The following is a 20,980-nucleotide window of genomic DNA, read 5'->3' on the forward strand; positions in this document are numbered from 1 at the left end:
AACTCACAACAATAGGAGGTTCTAACAATTTAAGAAAAAGTCTGTTTTTTTTATGAATAAAAAAAATGCAGCTTCACTAAAAAAGGGAGGAGACATCCCTCGTTTAAATGTTAAAAAATTTCCAACAATTATTTTCTAGTCTATGTAAAAGTAAAAATTACAACCAACCTTCTAATTTCAAAGTTTAAACATGTCTTTGGAAGAAAATATTTGTCGTCCTGCTTAAACCATAATCGCGACATTGTTGAGTCCTGAAAAGTTAAATAAACATAAAACATTAAAAAAAATCCATAAAAGTGGGGAAATGTAATTAAATTTGTTTCCAATGAAACTGGCTGAAATAAGGCTTTTCTTTCCAAAGAAGCCTAAGCAAATAACACTATTTTCTTGCAGAAAACACAGTAGAAGCAGGATGAAGGTAAATGAGCAAGTCATAATAGAATATTTTTAATCCAATATTAATTTTTTCTAACATTTGAAAGGAATAGGTTTATCAAGAAAGTATATTTGATCTAATTTCCAAAAATGTTTTTATTAAAAAAATTTTTTAACAATAACTGTCGTGTTAAAGTATATTTATAAGTTTTTTTAATAAAAATGAATAACTATATGTATTTCTGTGTCCATCATATATATATATATATATATTTTGAAGAGTTTAAATGCAAACCAAATCTAATTTCTTAAAATTAAATAAGGAATAAAATGATGAACATATCAAATCTAAACTTTGATTAAAAGATTATTTCGATTAACAAGAAAGAAATTGTATGAATGTCACATTATGTAAAACAGTTTTGATGTTGAAATACAACAGGTCTTGTAGTGACGGGTTTGCAATAGTGAAAGTGCCATTCATTGGAATTTTCATTTGAACTCTTCATATATATATATATATTATATATATATACACACACACACACACACACATATGCATACATATACACAGTTTACATATATTTACCTAGATATCATAAACCTGAATATGAAGCTCCATTTACTACCGGATTGAAATCAAAGTGATCTGTTTTATAGACAGTCACAAAAGATTAACTAGCTCTGTCAGCCAAAGTAAACCGAGTTCAAGTCATGACCCACCTTTTACATTACTTTGAGACACTTATTTGGGATATTTAAACAGCTGATAAAGTTATTCTCAACAACCATTCTGATAACCATGAATGAATATATATATATATATATATATATATATATATATATCTCCACACAAACAAAAATAAAAGTTTAATAATTCCTCCCTACCTTGATGATTTCTGGCTGAACTGCTGACTGCAATAGTAAAAAAATTAGTAAATTAACAAATCTATAAGGATATTAGAAAAATGTGTAATACATGAAAGTATAGAAAGGAATTAACTGAAAACTGAAATTCAAACAAGAATTGTCCATACAACAACACAAAAGTGCAAGGATTGCACTATATCCCTCAGAAAATAATATGTCAAAGTCATCCTGTTCTTTGGCAATATCAATATCTTTGACAATCATCAAAGTAGCACTGTGCCTTGTTTGGGGTGAAAATGTAATAAAAAAAATTTTTTTTATAGATTTAACCAACTCTCAGAAAGATAACCACACAAACAACAATTAGAGTTTTAAAACATGCTTAGAATAAGATTAGGTCAGATTTATCTGATAACTTTGAAAATTGTACCAAGAAGCATCTCCTGTCTTAAATATTCAACACATGAGAGACAAGCAAAAAATTTCACACTAAGAGAGATAACTTTGATTCAGCAATTGTACAACCATTAAATTGGCAATCTGTAAAAAAGATTGAGTGAAAGACAGGCACTTACATCTTTTTCTCGTTCAAAAAGCTCGAAATTAGTTGGAATGAACTCATTAGGAATTGGAAGCTTCAGGTTTTCATGTAAACCACAATTTCTCCAACTCTGAAAAAATAAAAAACAAAAAAAAATAAGAAAAAAAAAACATAACAAAATGAAAAAATTCTGTTTTTCATCAAACATTGATAAATATAAAATAAAATGACTGCAGAAATTTCCCTCTGGATCAAAGTATAGTAGGTTTGCAACAACAAATGTCACATACAAATTGAATACATCTAGGCTGTTAGCTACTATCTTTTGAACATCATTGCAAACCCATTCAGTTGTGATAATATATTGCTACATTGAATCCGACAAGCAACACCATCACAATATCTTCAGAGGTAGGAGTTCCTATTTTTCTCTCAATATTTAGTGCTCCCACCACTACCAGTTGACACCAGGAACCATTCTAAATTTTCCTCCAATACTGTGATTGCACCGCCATTAACTGGTTATTAGATGAATAGACATCACATAATCTTTACATTTTCCTATTCATAATTAATATCTCCCTTGCCAAAAATCTGCCCATTCTGATTGGCTAAGCTCTTTAAATTTTAATATTCCATTATTCGATTCTTCACTGCATAAATGAATGGTTAGTGAATTGTAAACAATGCGTCATTGACATACATATTTTGTTTCTCCAACAACTATTTTTCAGCTTTCTTTCTGTTACATTGGTATGGAAATTCGATTGTATTCTAGCGTATCAACATTATGTAAAACTGTTTTTTCTTCACTCACTCTATATTCATCCCTCACATCTCTCTCTTGCTCTTTCTATCACTGCAAGTTTTTCTATTGTGTATGGTTTGTATTCTTGTGTCCATGTCTCCATTTGGCTTGCTAAAATATATTGCTAAAAATACAAACACGTATTCAGTTACCTATTTTTCATTCCACATTTAATTAGGAATTCATAGATTACACAAAAAAGATATTGACTACGTTTGCTTTGATCACGTGACATCTCTCTCTTTCTATATGCGAGTCATTTTCTTGTGTATGGTTTGCATCTGTGTTTGTTGGTCCATTCAGATCGCTAAAATAGATTGCTAAAAAAAAAAAAAAAAAAAAAAAAAAAAATTACCTACCTAATTGTTATTTTGCGTTTAATTACATATTCACAGGCAATATGAAAAATTGATATCTACTACATTTGACTTGCAGGAATTCTTGAACTGATTAATTTCTATACATTTTTATTAATTTCTTTTTTTTTTTTTTTATTTTGTTACTAATTTTTTTCCGAACAACTATTTTGTTAGCTTCTTTATTTACTGTAATTCTTCAAATTAGTACTTTGTATATTTATTTATTTGCGGAATGTCATCCTCATCTTTTATAGTTGTCGTTTCACGTTTCAGTCAAGTATTCCTCCGGCCTCCGTCAGGTGGTTAACTGCTAAGGGATTACTGCCATCTATACCCGTTGTCAGCTGACCACGTTTTTTGCCAACTATTCCGAAGGCCCATGACGCAGTGGATAGAGGCATTGAGTCTTTACAATTCCAGGTGAGCATTGTTTGAGGATAGCAGTTACAATCCTACCTAAAGCCGTCTAGAGGATTGGTTGTCCAAAAACGTGGTGAGACGACTACAGATATGGAGTTCAGTAATTGCTGAGGATGCAATTAAAAGATTCAGCATTCCTATTCCTCACAGTTAACCACCTGACGAAGACCAGAGGAATAGTTGGCCAAAACGTGAAACAACTGTAAGATATGAGGATAACAGTCCACAAATAAATAAATATATAAATAAACTATTTTCTGTATTTATTAACTTATATCTCGTAGTTTTTGTGGTGAATGCGATATGGCTATTCAAAGGATACTATTGCTTACACTTGAACATCATTTTTTCGATTTCTGAATTTTGATACAATACCAAGGAGGAACCAAAATATTTACGAACATTATCATTATTTAAATTTGAATGTACTATTTTCTGTCAAAAAACAAGTGAAAAATAAGGACCTTTTTTTATAATAAAAAAAAAAAAAAAGGTTGCTACACTATTTCCTTCTTATAAAACACATACATTTTGTCTATTTTTTTCTTTGGTTTGTTTTCCATTTAAACAAACCGAGTTACTGCAACATGTGTCCGGGTACAGATTACACACACACACACACAATAGGCTGCCTAGTGTTGCCCAGTTGTAAAATATGCTTAAATATGATATTTTAATTCATGCAGCAAATTGTGCCAGAACCTGCGCACAAGGCCAGCAAAGAACTGTATGGAAAAGAAGAATTCAGCCCAGATTAACATGTTGCAGCAATGTGGGGTGATGAGCAAGATAATGACCGAACTTGGTTTCTTGGTGTTATCAATTTTGTCTGGGATGACAAGATTGACGTCACTTATTACCACAGGAAGAGCAAAGACATTACCTCATGGACTTTTCCGGATGATGATAGTGATCCAGTTCCAACTCCGACCGACTAGATCATATATTGAAATATCACTGCACATTTCTACAGTATGTTAATGGACTTTAAAAAGGTCAATTTTGACTAATCAAACCTACTTGTGTTCTTATGTCTGGTGTTTCAAAGTCACTGCTTTAGGGTATCTTGTCCAATTCAGAGTTCTGCACATTTTAGTGGGGTTGAGTCCTATAATTGGAAATTTCTTAGACCGGCATACCTTCTCAGCTTGCTCATTAATTGTGACTATTCTGAGGGATAAATACACATGATTTAACAAGCAATGAAGGCCCAGGATAATTAGCTGTAACATAGTAGCCAATTTACAGAAAGATAAAGATTATGCTATGAATGTTCTACAGCCTGCCTAATTTGAAGAAAAAGAATGAAAATGGAAATCAGTTTATCCCTCATAATTTGACTTGCACACCGTTTGAGGTCCTTTATACCTGTTTTTAAGAATATGCATTAAAAGTGCTTTAAAACAAGAGGTCACATGCATAGGTTCTGAAAACTTAAAAAATCTTTGAAATTTGGGATCAGGGGTCTGTTTGTTAGGTGCTACCCCTAAATTTGAGAGTAGATCCCTAGAAACTATTTTCTACCCCCTAAAATAATTTCTTTTTTTTTTTTTTTCAATTTTCAGTAGTTTGGTACACTTTAAAAAATATGGTTGATCAAAGTAGATCTAATATCTCCCCCTATTAATGAAAAAAAAAAAAAATTTCACACAAAAATTCAAAGTAAAAATGCATAATTAAAAAGTTCAAGTTGAGGCATTATTTACTTTGTAATTCCTGAAAGAAAACCATGAAATAATAAAAACATTAACAAACCTCCAGCGTTGCCTCTTCAAGTTCTTCCACTTTATAATCGGTTCCATAATAATATTCCTTTTGGTCTGTCTGACCTTCAAAATGTTTAGATATCACAGCAATCCTGGCAAAGGGAAAAAAAATGCATCCACTAATAATAGAAGGGGCACTTTCTAGGTATTTCTGTCTGTTTATCAATCAGAATTTTTGTAAACATAAAAAATACATTTTGATATTGTAACATCCTAACTCCTTTTAAAAATCAATAATATTGCATTAAATTCCCAGCGAAAAAAGTGGATATTATGACTGGAAATCAAAAACAAAACCTTGTGAGCTTCAGTTAGATGAATTGAGCCATTTAGAGTTCCTTATTACCTAAACAAAATAATTATAGCTTTGACTTGATGTTGTAGATTTATGATAGGTTTCAAATATATATTTCTGTAGAAATATTTTCTTATTATATATCAATCCTTATTTAAGAAGCTCAATGTAATTACAGAGCAATATAGAGAATAAATGACAAACAGTTATATTCCAAAATTCATGATGTTGACCATCTTATAATTTATTCCTTTAATTCAGTTGACTTATACAATTCTTGACAGTATCTGTTTCATAGAACAAAATCAATCACTTAATTATCATATCAATCAGTGAATCTATTATGCCCTTAACTCATCAGAAGAAATAGCAACAATCAATGCGCCAAAAGGAATTAAAATGTGATTTGACATGGTAAAAATCCGAAAATTGGAAGAGAAGCTGCAGTTACCTTTATATTTTTCCATTATGCCATCTTGAATTTTTATTAAACAAAGTCATTAAACCCAACTATTTGTACTAACAATTTTAATTAATTTATGAATCTTCTACCAAAATGTTCTATTTAATAATTAGTAAATACATTAATTCTAAGTTATGTACACATACTTATGTAAAAAATATTAACAAATTATAAACTACTATACATGTTTGTATATACAAAACTAAAGCTAAAAAAAAAAAAGAAAAAAAAGACGGTTGATCATTTCAGTCGGTTATCATAATTAAACAAATTGACCCAAATTGAAAACCCATACATAATTAAAATCTATTAGCTATTGTGATCAAACTCATCAATCCTTACAATTATAATTTTTTTAAATCATACAATTCAAAAATTATACGTTTTGTTAAGTTTAAAAATAATCTGAAAATTCTTTTATATCGTAATTGTCAATAAAATAAAATAAAATAAAATGAGGCAGAGTTACTCCCCTTGGAACAAATCTATACGAAATTAACTTTACTTATATATATTAATTTTTATTTTCACAACGTATAGACTTCCAAATTCGACTAATAATTAATTTTTAATTTAATATAACTATATTAAAATAAAAAAAAAATGCCTTTCATTCAATATTATTAAAAAAAAAAAAAAAAAAAATTAAATCGATTTATATTATAAATCAATTCACTAATTTTCACTAATCACATACGCATGCGCGCCCACTATAAATAGATAGAAAGACCGAAGATAGAAGCACCTTCCACCTAAAACATGGTTACACATGCTGGTAGGCAAGTCAAGAACTGAAGATGTCCAAAGCTAAGTGTACCTAATCCATCCTTTCCTAACAAAATGCCAACTGTTTTTTTTACTTTCTTGCCAACTGTTGTTTATACTTTTTCTCTTTTAAATTTACTTTATTTTTTTAATTTTAATGTATTTTAATTATATACGTATATATTGTCTTTATCTCTTTGAGTTCCTTGCGAGCCCTCTTATGTAGTTCTTAAAATTCGACTCGAAAAATTGGAAAGCATAGGCAATAGAGATTTCTTAACAGAAGCGAGGATTTATTTTTTCTAATGTAGACATCAGAAGAACTTTAAGTAATATACTGAATATCTGCAATTACCATATACTCGCTTGTATTAATAAAGTGGCCTTCATGATATCCATACCGGGTGCTAGTGCACTTACTGATCTGCACTGTTTTTTTTTTTTGTTTTTTTTTTTAAGCGTATTTCCAAGTTTATTTAAATTTTTATGATATGTTCTTTTATTGAATTTTAAGGTTGAAGTGTGGAGTAGGTGGAGGGCACCCTCCCCTCCCCTCCCCATGTTGAGAGTGGCTTTTTGAATAGTAACGTTATTTACGTTTGGATCACTCTCTGCACTAGTATCCAAAACCAAACCACCGAATATAGCTTATATTTTACTTTCACTATATGTGTGACTGAAATATAGTTATCTTAGCTGTGTTACTAGGGTTATTATTCTAAATAGATACAATGCTTTAAGCCTCACCTAAATGACTGCCTATAAATACGGAATACGAATCACCATGAACCAATTGTTTCTCTCGTAACTGAAAAAACACCTGACAGCTAGTTAAGAAATTCCAATATACATTTTACCTCCAAGGCGACTGCATTTGTCTAACATGCATGCTTAAAAAAAAAAAAAAAAAAAAATCCATCCTTCCAAACCAAACCTTACTTGAAATTCTGCATCCTAATGGAAATCTACTGTTATTTGTAAGTTAATAACCCCCGTCTCTTGAAAGCTAACAATCTGCTCTACCCCCCCCCCCACCCCAAGCTGCCACTAAACTCCTACATTGCACACGCCTTTGTAGTGGAATTTAACTTCCAGCCCTTAACCTTCACATGCTAACTGCTTAATAGTCATCATTAAACATCTATACATTTCTACCTCTAAGACATGCATTAGAGTTCATTCCTATCCAGTTAGATACTTAACAGCCAAAGTATGTACTCAGAAGCAAAGCGACCTGCATTAAATAACTATGTCTCCTCCTAGATAGTTTTGCAATGATTAATATGAAACTGAACCGATACTTCTTGTTATGCAAAATGTCCGATGACTCTTAACTGAAAGCTGAAATTATCTTCCTTTAATAATAGACACATACTTAATACGCAAAAATTACCTACTGTTTTATCCATACTATATTGCACTTACATCTTAACCCTCCTGTCATCTAAAATATACAGAGATTAGGTACAGCACACCTTTTAGTTTAATTTTTAATACCTACTCATACTGTAACGTTATCCTATACCTAAGCTAACATATAAATAAAATAAAGGAAAAGCCTCAAACCACATTAACTCCTAACAAACCTGCTTACAAACTTAGTTGCTTAAACTGCATGAGCTTTACTTACCCTCTTTATCCAGTAACAATGAAATAGCAATGTCCCTTAATCATTTTGAGGAGTGTAACTATTCAGCAGATATTTAACCTCTAGAAACTAACCCAGTAACACTAACTAACCACGCGGGGTCACAGAAATACTTGGATCAGGACCCAGGCGTGGAGCAAACCCTCTCAGTGCTGACGGACCCAGTAGATCTTCTCAGATCATCCGTCTAGAAGAAGGAAAACTCTGAAACTAAACTAAAGGGGAGGGAGGCCTCTTCAGTCTTGGATAACAACCTCCCTAGAGCTGGTGACTCAAACAAATTACCGGTTTGCAAACATAAACTGCTTAAGGAGTAGATAGGCTCTGTCTATCGCCCGGCTTCCATACTCCTTTGCCTATTAGTCAAGTACAGAGACGATATCACAGTTATTCGACAAAAACACACAGTGGTAGATCTTGTTTCTTGTCTAGGGCAATGAACACCGTTTTCCTCACTCCTGACACATCCCACCCCTCAAAACTGGGCACTTGAGAGTGCTTGAGTACCACATATGCCTGTGCAATTAGATTGGGTTAACCTTCTTCTGATGGGTTGAGGGTACTGGATTGACAGTTCCTGGCTGCTGTTTCTGACTGGTAGTACAGGGGCCCTAATTCTTTGGTAGCGCTTAGAGCGGTTGCTCCATCAACAGTTGTATAATATCAGGATGTTTGTAGTGCCATGTCGCGCATGGAAAGGGACCTTGCACTTATCCCCGGTGGGCTTTCCTGAGGACACAATCCTAGTTGAAGAAAGGTCAGCTGATGGTCTACTTGTGTTGCATGTGTGATACTCTTCATAACCTCCTGCTCAGCTCTCCCTTACCTAAACTGAAACTCTTTAAAAAGTATGACGAGAGTACAATCTAAAATTAAGCTTAAACCAGGCTTAGGGTCAAACAAATCCAACTTGCCTCCTCCCTTGAGGCTTGCATTCACGAACATCCGTGGGCTTAGAACTAATTTAGCTGATGTAGAAGCATTTGTCCTAACAAATACCCCGGATATCTTAGCACTAAGTGAGACTAACCTACACTCCTCCATCCCCTCTAACTACTTTAACATGACTGGATATCTCCCACTCTGCCGTAAAGACTGACAGACATATGCACGGACTTGTAGTTTACATTCATAATACCCTTCCCTTGACTAGAGAAACAAACCTAGAATTGGACGATCAACCCTTTACATACTTTAGACTAATCATGCAACACAACATTAGCTACTTTTATTTTCTCTACTGCTCTCCCTCGACCCAAGACTGCACCACAATAAACAAAGTCTCTGACAGCATAGACACAGCACTCTCCCTCGACACTAGTGCACAAGTACATGTATTTGGTGACTTTAATGTCCACCACAAAAACTGGTTGGGATTCTGTACTTACAGACACAGTGAGCAGCACAACACATAGCTTCTTTATATCTCACTCCCTATCACAAATGGCTACGTTCCCAACCCGTTAACCTGATCAGCAAGAACACGCATCAATTCTAGATCTGTTTTGACCACAGTTCCCAATGATTGTATAACGAATGCCGACAGCCCACTTGGGAACGCTGATCATGCAGTGATAATGGTTGAAATCGCCCTAAACTCTAGAGCCAAAACTGAGGAGCCAGTGCTCAAAACAACGAGATATTATAAAAAGGCTGATTGGGAAGCCATCAGAGATCTTATCAGAGATGCCCCATGGGAAAATATTTTTTCTCTTCCTGCTGAACAGTGCGCAAATTAGACCACTGAATGGTTCAAAACTGCAATTGATGCACATGTCCCCATGTGGAAATTTTATAGCAAGCCCTACTCTCCTCAGTGGTTTACTTCGACTTGCGCAAATGCCATTGCTCAAAGGCAGCATGCATACCGCAGATTTAACCGACATAAGTCCAGTTCAGACAGAAGTACATAGAAGCTAGAAGTAACGTTAAGAATGAAATAGTGACAGCTAAGAGAGAATTTACTGAAACCACTAAAAAACGCATCGAAGCGCAGAAATTAGGAACTCGTGACATCTGGAAAATCTACAACAGTGTAGTAAATAATGGGGAATCAACGATTCCCCCACTAACCAACAATCACGAGGTTGTTTGCTCAGCAACTGACAAGGCTAATATGCTTGCCAGTCGGTTTGCCTCAAACTCCACACTAGACCCTCTCAAGCACCCCTACCGGACTTTCCTATGCGGACAGATGCCACGCTAGATGATCTAAAAATCACCCCTGCTCAGGTGCATGCTATCATAAAAAACCTTGACACTTCAAAAGCATGTGGACCCGATCTCATCCCAGCTTTGCTATTAAAAAAGTGCTCAGCTGAAGTAGCTCCAGTTCTCACCAAACTCTACAACAAATGCCTTAATGAATCTTGCTTTCCGGGCTGTTGGAAAACTGCTTCTGGGATACCAGTTTTCAAGAATTCTGGCAAAAGAACGGACCCATTAAATTATCGCCCCATTAGCCTCCTCTCGCTTTTTTCCAAAATATTTGAGACCTTAATTACCATGCTCTAGTCCATCATCTTACAGATGCTAAACTTCTGATTGACAAACAATATGGATTTAGACGAGCCCGTTCAACAGCAGACATTCTAACTAATCTCTGAATGTATATACCACTCACTGGACAAAGCAGAGGAGGGTAGAGCGGTAGCTCTAGATATATCTAAGGCTTTTGACAGGGTATGGCATAAGGGTTTCCTCAGGAAAATTAGATCATACTGTATCACTGGTAGAATACTAAACATAATTAAATCCTTAGATAAGAGAAAAATCCAGGTTGTCCTCAACGGTCGTACATCTAAACAATATGATATAAATGCGGGAGTTCCCCAAGGGTCTATCCTTGGACCTCTGTTGTTCCTAATATTCATAAATGACCTCCCCAACAAAATTGCCTCTGAGATGGGTATATATGCTGAAGACACCACACTCTATAGCAGGCATGACAGGAAAATAAATGAACACATATCTAAAGAATTGGCAGAAACACTAAAGGATGACCTCCAATCTGTAGTGGAATGGGGACAAAAATGGATGGTCACGTTCAATGCCGCCAAGACTAAACTAGTTTCCTTCAATAATTACAAGAAACCTTCTCTACCACCAATAGCAATGGCCAATGACACTTTATCTGAGAGTACATCTTTCAAACTCCTTGGCCTAACGTTCACAGGAAGCATGAGTTGGAACAATTACATTGAAAGCATTGCCAGGGCCGCTGCAAAGAAGGTAGGCTCTCTCTACCGTGCTAGAAAATTACTAATACCCTAAAGTATCCTGTACCTCTATAAGACCACCATTCGCCCATTTATAGAGTATTGCTATCATATCTGGGCTGGTGCATCTGCTACTAGTCTCTCGCTCATAGACAAGGTTCAAAAGAGAGTCGCCAATCTGATAGGACCTGAACTGGTATCTAAACTTCAGCCTCTGTCCCATCGACGAAATGTTGCATCCCTCTGCCTGTTCTACAAGTATTTTAATGGAGAATGCTCTAGCGAACTGCAAGCACTTGTGCCCCCACAACGTAAACATACTCGACAAACCCGACAGGCAGCTAAATCTCACCCCCACACAGAGATCCCTAGATGTAAAAGATCTTTCTACTCCAGTAGTTTCTTCCCCAGACCCGCTAGACTTTGGAATTCCATTCCAGGTCTCTGCTTCCCCAACTGTACTGAAGTGCAGAAGTTCAAGTGTAACGTGAACAGACATCTTGCTGCCCAAATACCCACATAGTACCCCAGTAGATGTTACCCCTGATAGTAGCCCCCTACACCAAAGTGGCAATGTACCTTGTTTGGGGTGAAAATGTAATAAAAAAAAAAAAATAAATAAATAAAAAAAACTACATATACACACACACATATATATATATATATACACACACACACACACAGTAGCGTCCAAAACTAAGGGACAAATTTTTAAAACCTCATATTTGTTAGAAATAACTGAAAAGCTGAAATTTTAACAACTGGTAGTCGTTATCATTCATAATAATATACTAAAGTGTGAATCATTTGCAAAGGATAGAAAAAGAATTTTAATTATTTATTTTCAAAATAGGAACGTCCAAAAGTAAGGGACAAAATTGAGAAAACCCATGTAAACAACCAAAAAACAATAAAAATACATGTACAATCAATATTTAGTAAATGAGCCCTTGCTCTCAATGACAGTCGCACATCTTTGACTACAAGAACGAATCAGTTCTTGACAATCCTTGATACTAATTTTAGACCATTCTTGAAGCTTCAACTACAAATCCTCTGTGTTAGTGGAATTTCTTTTCATAACTTTCACTCCTAAGGTCTTCCAAAGATTTTCTATTGGATTTAAGTCAGGACTTTGCATTGGCCAATCCATAATTTTGAAATCTTGCTCGCTAAGGTAAGTCATTACCACCTTTGCCTTGTGACATGGGGCATTATCTTGCATAAAGCTAGCCCTATCGAAACCTGAATTCTGTATGATTGGCACAATATGATCTTGAACAATGTTTTTATAGATCTGCGCGTTTACACGAGTTTATAACTGGATGAGAGGCGTTATACCTTGACTAGAAAACATTCCAAATACCATCAAGCTTCCGTCCCCAAACTTGACAGTTTTCTTAGTACATTTTGCACTTAATCTTTCATCAATATGTCTCTTTACATTGTTTTTTCCATCATTTCTAAATAAATAAATTAGAGTCACCTGGCATCATCATCTTTTTTCAGCAGTCACCTCCTCTGCCCTTTTCAGCAGTGGGCCGGAGTGAGGAATAAAGGGTTTTTACCATTTTTCTGCTGCGAGTTAGCCAGTTCAGTTGCAAGTAGTTAGAATCTTATGCTCATTTTACAAATCCTTCAATGGAAGGTGCTTTGACGAACTTGCTGCACTGGTGCCCCTGCTAGGTAAACACCTCCAACAAACCAAACAATCAGTAAAATCACACACTTTCACTATAGAGGTTCTCTACATAAATAGTTCCTTTCCTCAAATTTTAGCCTTTGGAATTTCCTGACTTTACCCACATGCTAAATTTAAAGTACAATATGAACAAGAATCTACCTGCTCAGGTTTCCACCTGGAATACCTCGGTAGGTATGATCCCTAATTTATTCTAGCCTCTCATATCTCATTTGCTTTGTGCTAAATGAAGGAAAGTTTTTTTAAAAAAATTAAAAAGTCACAGGAAAGGTGTTTTGATAAATTTCCAAAATTATCTCCCTTTAATCCAACTGTTAAAAGAATTGAACACTCAAACATGGCTATCTTGCATGCTACAATGGTAATAAAATACTAACATTTAAAAGCAATTATGAATTGAGAGGAAGATTAAATCTGCATAGTATATATAGCTGTGTACAATACAGGAGAGTTTTCTTTTTTGTTTTTTTATATTAAGAAATCAAAACTAAAATGCCACACAAGGATAAGAATTAATGTATCAGTTGGCTAATGAACAATACTATGAAAGAATTGGAAACAATAGGTGGAATGGGTAGAATCTGATTACTTAAGGACAACTCGGCAAGTAATACATTGGACTTTAAAACACCCATATTGTAACTTCATGAAAGCAGTTTAGTGTATTATTTTTCACCAATAGGAAGCTCTGAAAAGAAAGTCTGCTCATGAAAATTCTATTGGCTTTAGATACGCAGTGGAAGATGGCTATAATCATAAAAAAGTTTAAATAAAAATTATTTCTACAGAAGAATGGAAAGTTCTTTGCAATAGTAGTAATTAGCCAAGTTCTAGTCTCAAACATTTTACAAAAAGGAACTAGATTTTAGTCACATTGAAATAAAAAGTGGATGGGAGTGCTTCAGTTAGTAAATGTAGAGCAATGAAGATGATAGAGTTAATTTGCAGAATGAATTTGAGAGAAAGAGGGACAAAAAAAGCCTGACCAGAAGTAGGTTAATTTGGAAATCAATTTTTAAAAGCTGTTCTCCACATGATAGCATGTAAAACAGATATTAAACTGATAATGTTATCTAATCTAACATTTAAAATTATCTCCCAATTTTTAAAGTTAGACATTTAAGCCCACAAGCCAAACTTTGCTTTATACTAGCCAATTTTTATTAATTATTGGTATTTTATTTATGGAAATTGCTCCAGACAAGGCATGAAGCCCATTCATGTAAAGAGCTTACAAAAAAATATTACTTAAAGGTCCAAAACTTGCCAACGGTAGGTGTTAGATGGAATAGATTCTGACCCAGAAAACAGCAATTCTTCCCACTTTGTCAAAAAAACATTGCTCCTGGAATGTGAGAACTAAAGAGTAAAATAAGAGAAGTGAGAGCTATATCATGCTATTGACAGTATAAGTAGTAATACACACGGATGAAAAAACGCTTTGGATAATCACAGATTTCAAGGTAGTTCTACTAAAATAGCCATATTTTTTAAACCAAAGCACTTCAAGTCTTCAAATTACTACTGTTTTGTTCGGAAATGAATATACTTTCAAATGAATTAATAAATATGAATGTACATTATATATTTTAAGAGTTTTAAGCAAATAAAGTGATAAAAATGTGAACGTCATAAAATGGCGTTTTTGGTAAGGTTTTGTAATGACCCCCCCTGTTTTCTAAAGGTCCGTACCGTGATTGTATGAAGAATTTCGTTATGAAATTTGGAAACCAATCAGAAGAGGTGTTAATCTTAATACTGTAAAGTGTCCAAAATATTTTTGACCATTTCTTTTTTTGTCATGTTAAAAATAAGACTTTAATATGACGAGTATTGAACATTTTGAAAAAAAAATTCTTCGGACACCCAGTAGTAAGTAAATCAATCTTTTTACTATCTTTATCAATTAAAAGTATTATTTTATGTTGAGTAGGACCGCGGTAATTGATAATTTAAAAGGACCTACCCGAAAAAAAAATTGTTTCTATTTCTCGAATTTGGTCAAAGGAAGTTAGTATTACTAGAAGCAGCAGCAGCTCTAGCCTGTAGAATCAGCGATAGCACAGTGTAAACAACACGCGTTCTTTAATTTTTATTCAAGAACGAATTAAGAAAAACATGAAAATATGAATATAAATGTTCTTATGTTTAATTAGAGCTATTTTGTTATCAGAATAACATTAGTTTAGAACTATTCGGTTTTTAGAATGTATAATAACAACAATCCCAACCAATTCGGCATTATGAATCTGTTGTAATTTCTCACATTTCTCGTCAAATTTAAAAACATGGTTAAAAAAACAAAATAAACTTTTGTAGATATATAGCTTGCATGCACTTTTATTCTTTAAATTAGTTTTGAACAGCGAATTAAAACAATGTTCTACTGCGAACAGCCACAAATGTTTTTTTTCAAAATAAGTATCAAAATCTCGTTTATACATAGATTCGAAAAAGTTGTCAAAAAACAAATATATAACAAATAAATGTTATCAAAGGCAAGATAAGTTACTTTTCTACCTAACTGGATAATTTTCTAGTGTTTTTATTTAATGTAACATGTTTATTCAGCTCGAAAAACGTACAGTGTTTACCGATGTATTGGAAAATTAAAAATGGCGCCGGACCGACTCTCTTTGACACGGTAAGTTTGAGAAAAGGAGTTAAAAATAAAAAAATCTATACAAAATACTGTTAAAAACTCACCGAATATATGTCAGCCTATGTCACAGTAACATATTGAGCAAGTTTCTAGCAGTATTTTGTCTACTTTTTTTATTTTTAACTCTTTTCCCCAAGCTTACCATTTCAAGACAGTTGGGCGCCATTTTAAATTTTCCAAAACATCGGTAAACACTGTTTTCAAGCTGAATAAACATGTTACATTAAATAAAAACACTAAAAAATTATCCAGTTAGGTAGAAAAGTAACTTGCTTTTGATAACATTTATTTGTTATATATTTGTTTTTTTGACAACTTTTTCGAATCTGTGTATAGTAATACAAACCCTCAAAATCTATATCAATATTCTTGAAATTTTAAAAGCAGTTAGAAAACACATCAAACTACAATTAGGAAGCTTTTTATTTCGTTATTTTTTTTTTCTACTTATTAAGCGAAAGATATTTTTACAACCTGCTCCAGCGTAGTATAAACGACCTATGGAATTAACACCTTCAACCTCGAAAATAAAAATCAACAAATTTATGGAATTTTCTTTGAAATTTCGCAACGCAGTTTCTTATTAAATTAAAACTAAATATAACATTTGCTGACTTATTTACCTATTACTTATTTTTCAAAAGCCAATAATTATGAACCGCTAACAGTAAATATGAGTGAACGCTCTCTTTGAAAAAAAGCTCTCTTAATTCACCTCTAATTCAAATTATGTGTGGCAAGTCTCCTCCTAAAACACTCTTTAACTCTAACAATAACACTAAGTTCGAGTGGCAAGCCCCCCCCCCCCAACAAAATACCTCTGTAAGCCACATACAAGCATCTAAAACAAACAAAAAATAGATCCTTCCTTAAAGAAAAATACACATAAAAATAAATTGGTTAACTGTCCTAAAATGCTAGAATGGCCAGGAAATGGTGAATTATTTTACATTAAATTTTTGTGAAACTAACCGCTCCCCCCTCTAATATTGTTTTTGTTAGCTTTGTCTCTGTCAAGTTTTCAGTATGTTCACACATAATTTTCCTTAGCCCTACAATTAATTCAAAGTCCGAATGGCAACCCTCCCCATATTCTCATTGCATAGAAACCCTCTTAAAACTACACATAATCATCTAAAAAAAAAAATAAATAAAAAAAAAGCATGCATATTTTCCCATAGAAAAAAAAACAGTTAACTGCCCTAAAATGCTAGAATGACCTGTAATAGGAAATTATTTTACATTCAATTCTAAAATAATTTGTTTATCTTTCATTAAAGTTTTTCATGGCATTTTATACATCATTTCCTAAAAAGGTAGAATCACATTTTGGAGGGGTGGTCAGAAGGAGTTGAGTGGGGTTAAACAGAAGGTGTTAATCTACAATAATACCAAAGAAATATTGTAATATATTCATTTTTAAATGGTCTTATGTTTAGATTTAAGTTTTTTGTACATAAAGCACATTACAATTCAACTTTGAGTTCTCCAACTTCTTTTCTGTTTATGGATACATGGCATTTTTAAGGAATTGCTGCATATTTATGCACATTTACTGCAGATTATTTGGAAACCATAAACTTTGGGAGATTTTCAGTTGCATATTCTAATTCCTTGTACAAAAATACACTTATATGGTAAATTTCATTTCTTAGTCTTGTGTTTTAACAAAGATATGACATTTTTACTGAAAAAGTAGTGTAAAAAATGTGACGAAACGCATATGGTCTTAAAGAGGGAAAAATATCCAAACGTGTGAGGCACAAAAATAGCCATAACTTCCTTAATTTTAATCAGATTTTAAAAATTTAAAACGATTCTTTCTTAGCTCATCAAGCTCTTTCTATGCATACCAATATTGAAATATTTCAAGCTATTTCAATTTTTTCATGTGTATTGCTAGTATAAGGTACTTGCTACAATTTATTTTTTAAAACTACTTAGTCCAACCAGAGAATCACACTAGAGTTATTTATTTGGTGTTGCCCGAGCAGAGATATATTGTTGACAGGAAAGTTTAATAGGAATATATAATTCCGTAAAATTAATGAAACTCTTCTTAAACAATACCATAATGAACACCGACAAATCTCAGCTCCAATGTTATATTTTAGTAATTCTACAAGAGAGAAAATTGAAAATAATATCTACAAAATAAATATTAAATGCCTAAAACTTACCTGACAAAATCCGGAGTAAGTTTTTCTAAAATCATTTTTATTAAATCTGGACGGAATTCACGAAGAATGTCTTGCCCACATAGGACATCAGGTGTTGGATAATCCTGGAAAAATTAAAATATATATTATTTGGATTATATGGACTATTATTCTCATCTTGGTTTGTTAGATTCACATTTTGGTCTATGTAACCTGCAGTGCTGTTTTAGGGTAAATCTTGTTGAATTCACGAATCTATACAGTATTTTGTACTGAACCCTGCAGTTAATCCATGTTTTATATTACCTCCCTTCCAAGGGTAGGTAAAAATGTCTCACAAGTCACAACCAAATAAAATAAATGTGTTGTTAACAATGTCATCACAAATCATAGCAGTACAATTAAATCCTATCTTGCGTTAACCACTCATATAACCAAGGCACTTGTTTCACATATAGCACAGAAAAACTATCAATTAGAAGAAAGAACCTTATATCGAGGTAATGGCATTGCTTTCTATTTTAGCAGCATAGGGGATATTCTGAACTACAAATATTTTACCCTTTAGTTTATCGTCAATCTTAGGTCATCTACTTGTTTGGTTCGCTGAAGCTTCCAACCAACTGCTTACTTCTCTCACATTCTTTTAGCCATGTGACATCAGTTTCTGGCTATCTAGTTGCAGTGACATTTGAGTGCATACTTGCTGACCCTATGACCCTGATATCTTGCGTATGTGTGAACACTGTCCTAAATAATTAGATTAGATCATTGGGGTTGATTGTTCTCCTTCATTCAGCCATGACTGGGTAAAAGTTATTTTATATTATTCTTAATTGTTATAAACTACAGTAAATATTGAACCTTGTTGATTTCGATAAATATTGAATTAATAGGAAGTAGAAAAAATAATTCAATGTGTGTTTATCAAAGTTACATACAGGCGAGAAACACAGATATACAAGATCTTGGATTATATGGACTACTATTTTAATCTTGGTTGTTGTTATTTACTTGCTTCCCTTGAGAGCAAAGTTAGATACAAGGTCAGTTATTTTTTAATAAGGAGAAATCAAGTGGCCTAGATTAAAACAAAAATAAAAATTGCCTCGTTGACCGAGGACAGAAAAGATTAAGTGTAGTATCAGAACATATTTTTTTAAAAATTTTTCCAAGGTAAATGACTAATTTATTAATCATAGAAAATTTTCCTTCACAAAGTAATTTTATTCATAAAATAACAAGATGTGACACAAGGCAAAAATTGGGTGGGGAGGGAAGTGTTCTATCTATTGTCTCCTTTGTCAATTCTATAACCTAGTTCCAACCAGTAAAATATCATTCACTCCATAGGCAACACTACTTAGCAAAAACCCCAGTTTTTAGAGTTTTTTTTATTCATAGGGCCAAGGAACTGTTAATTCTTAATTTTGGTTGTTATATTCACAACATTTGAGATAAGGCAACAGTATAAGCAACATCTTTTAGTTTAAGTATGCAGATTATCTGGAGGTTCAGAGATCAATCTTGAGCAACGGCAATGAGATTATTTTAAAATGTTAACTCAAAGAATATCACTGAAACTAGAAAATGGAAGGGGTTTAGCCCAAAATTCAATGACAATTCTTGAGTTCAACACAAAGCACTTGGAGAGGGTCAAAAGATAAAATGACCAAAAATGTTTTGATAACAGCAATCAAGACGTGGAAAACTGTCCAAAAATCCTCCTCACTATAATAAAGGAAAATGTGAATTATTGTTATATATATATATATATATATATATATATATATATATATACACACACACACACACACATACACATACATGAATTAAAATCTGTCAGACAAATTTATTCTTTAATGTAAAATTGTTTATTATTTAGAGGACATGAAAGCAAATAACAAGTCAAACACTCTCACCGCATTCAATCTATTTCTATAATGGGACATTTTAGTTTTCATTTTGTCGTATATACCAATTTATGCTTTCTTGTGGTTCTCTTTTTTTCTTATTTCATTGTTAGAAAAAAATAAATTAAAAACAATAAACAAAATAAATTTTTCAAATAGATTTTTTTTGTTTTTTATAATACTTACGTGGAGGCTACCAGATAATCGAGTGACATATGAACGGGGTTTTTCTTTATCTTTGAATCTGAAGGTCATGGCACCAAGATCCTACATTTAAAAAAATTTAAGAAAAATATTTTAAGGATATGCAAGTTTCAATAATTAAATATGTGGATTCTACTTAGGGTGTAGGCTTGTAAAGAGGTCTGGAGTGTATAAATGGTAAAAGGTGAGAAAGCTGTGTATATTAGTGCAGTTATATTTTTCTATCAAGTTTAAGATTGAAGTAAATCACCAACACTCACCTGACATTCTTTAAATATCCATTCCATCGGTTCTTGTTGACGTAACATCTCAAGATATTGGAACGTGAGTTTAACAATGTCATCAACATGTTCTGAGTGAGCAAGAGTAAAAATTACGATTATTTTATTATGGCTGGAGTTATGCAATCAGATATGATGATAGAGGGGACAGCTTCGGATAAAAATATGAACAAAAGCATCTCAACTGAAGACTACTATAATGAAAAAAAATAAGGCCCAAAGATTATTTGTAATCGGTCAATGAACAATGTTAAAACAGGCACTCAAATATTTCCAAAGTTATGTAATATGAAGCAAGAGAAAAAACAGCTCAAAATATAAAGAAATTGTTCCTATAAATAGTTTATCACAACCCATCACACTACAACTATAATCAATAATAATATCTTAGAACAAGAAGTTAAAGCATGGGAATGTAGACATCCTAGAACTGCACAGAACCATACCTTAAACTGACAGAACAAGGTCACATCAATCACAGCATGTCAAAGACTTTATTCATCAGATTTTGGTGTAAAATGGTCAAACTGA

At 33.1% G+C, this 20,980-nt stretch overlaps 1 protein-coding gene across 1 annotated transcript in view; it reads right to left on the bottom strand.

Annotated features, from left to right (window-relative positions):
* The window catches only part of LOC145266977 (insulin-degrading enzyme-like), a 110,078-nt gene that overhangs the window by 39,612 nt on the left and 49,486 nt on the right, over positions 1 to 20,980 (bottom strand). The window contains exons 12-18 of the mRNA XM_080122817.1: positions 20,429 to 20,520; positions 20,151 to 20,231; positions 18,073 to 18,176; positions 5,129 to 5,231; positions 1,821 to 1,916; positions 1,264 to 1,290; positions 169 to 251 (exon numbers count right to left, since the gene is read on the bottom strand). Coding sequence (XP_079978943.1) covers positions 169 to 251; positions 1,264 to 1,290; positions 1,821 to 1,916; positions 5,129 to 5,231; positions 18,073 to 18,176; positions 20,151 to 20,231; positions 20,429 to 20,520 — 586 coding nt within the window. The remainder of the gene's footprint in view (positions 1 to 168; positions 252 to 1,263; positions 1,291 to 1,820; positions 1,917 to 5,128; positions 5,232 to 18,072; positions 18,177 to 20,150; positions 20,232 to 20,428; positions 20,521 to 20,980) is intronic.

Source organism: Euprymna scolopes, chromosome 42 (genome assembly GCF_053919585.1).
Source record: "Euprymna scolopes isolate OS-2025 chromosome 42, ASM5391958v1, whole genome shotgun sequence".
Taxonomy (NCBI): domain Eukaryota; kingdom Metazoa; phylum Mollusca; class Cephalopoda; order Sepiida; family Sepiolidae; genus Euprymna; species Euprymna scolopes.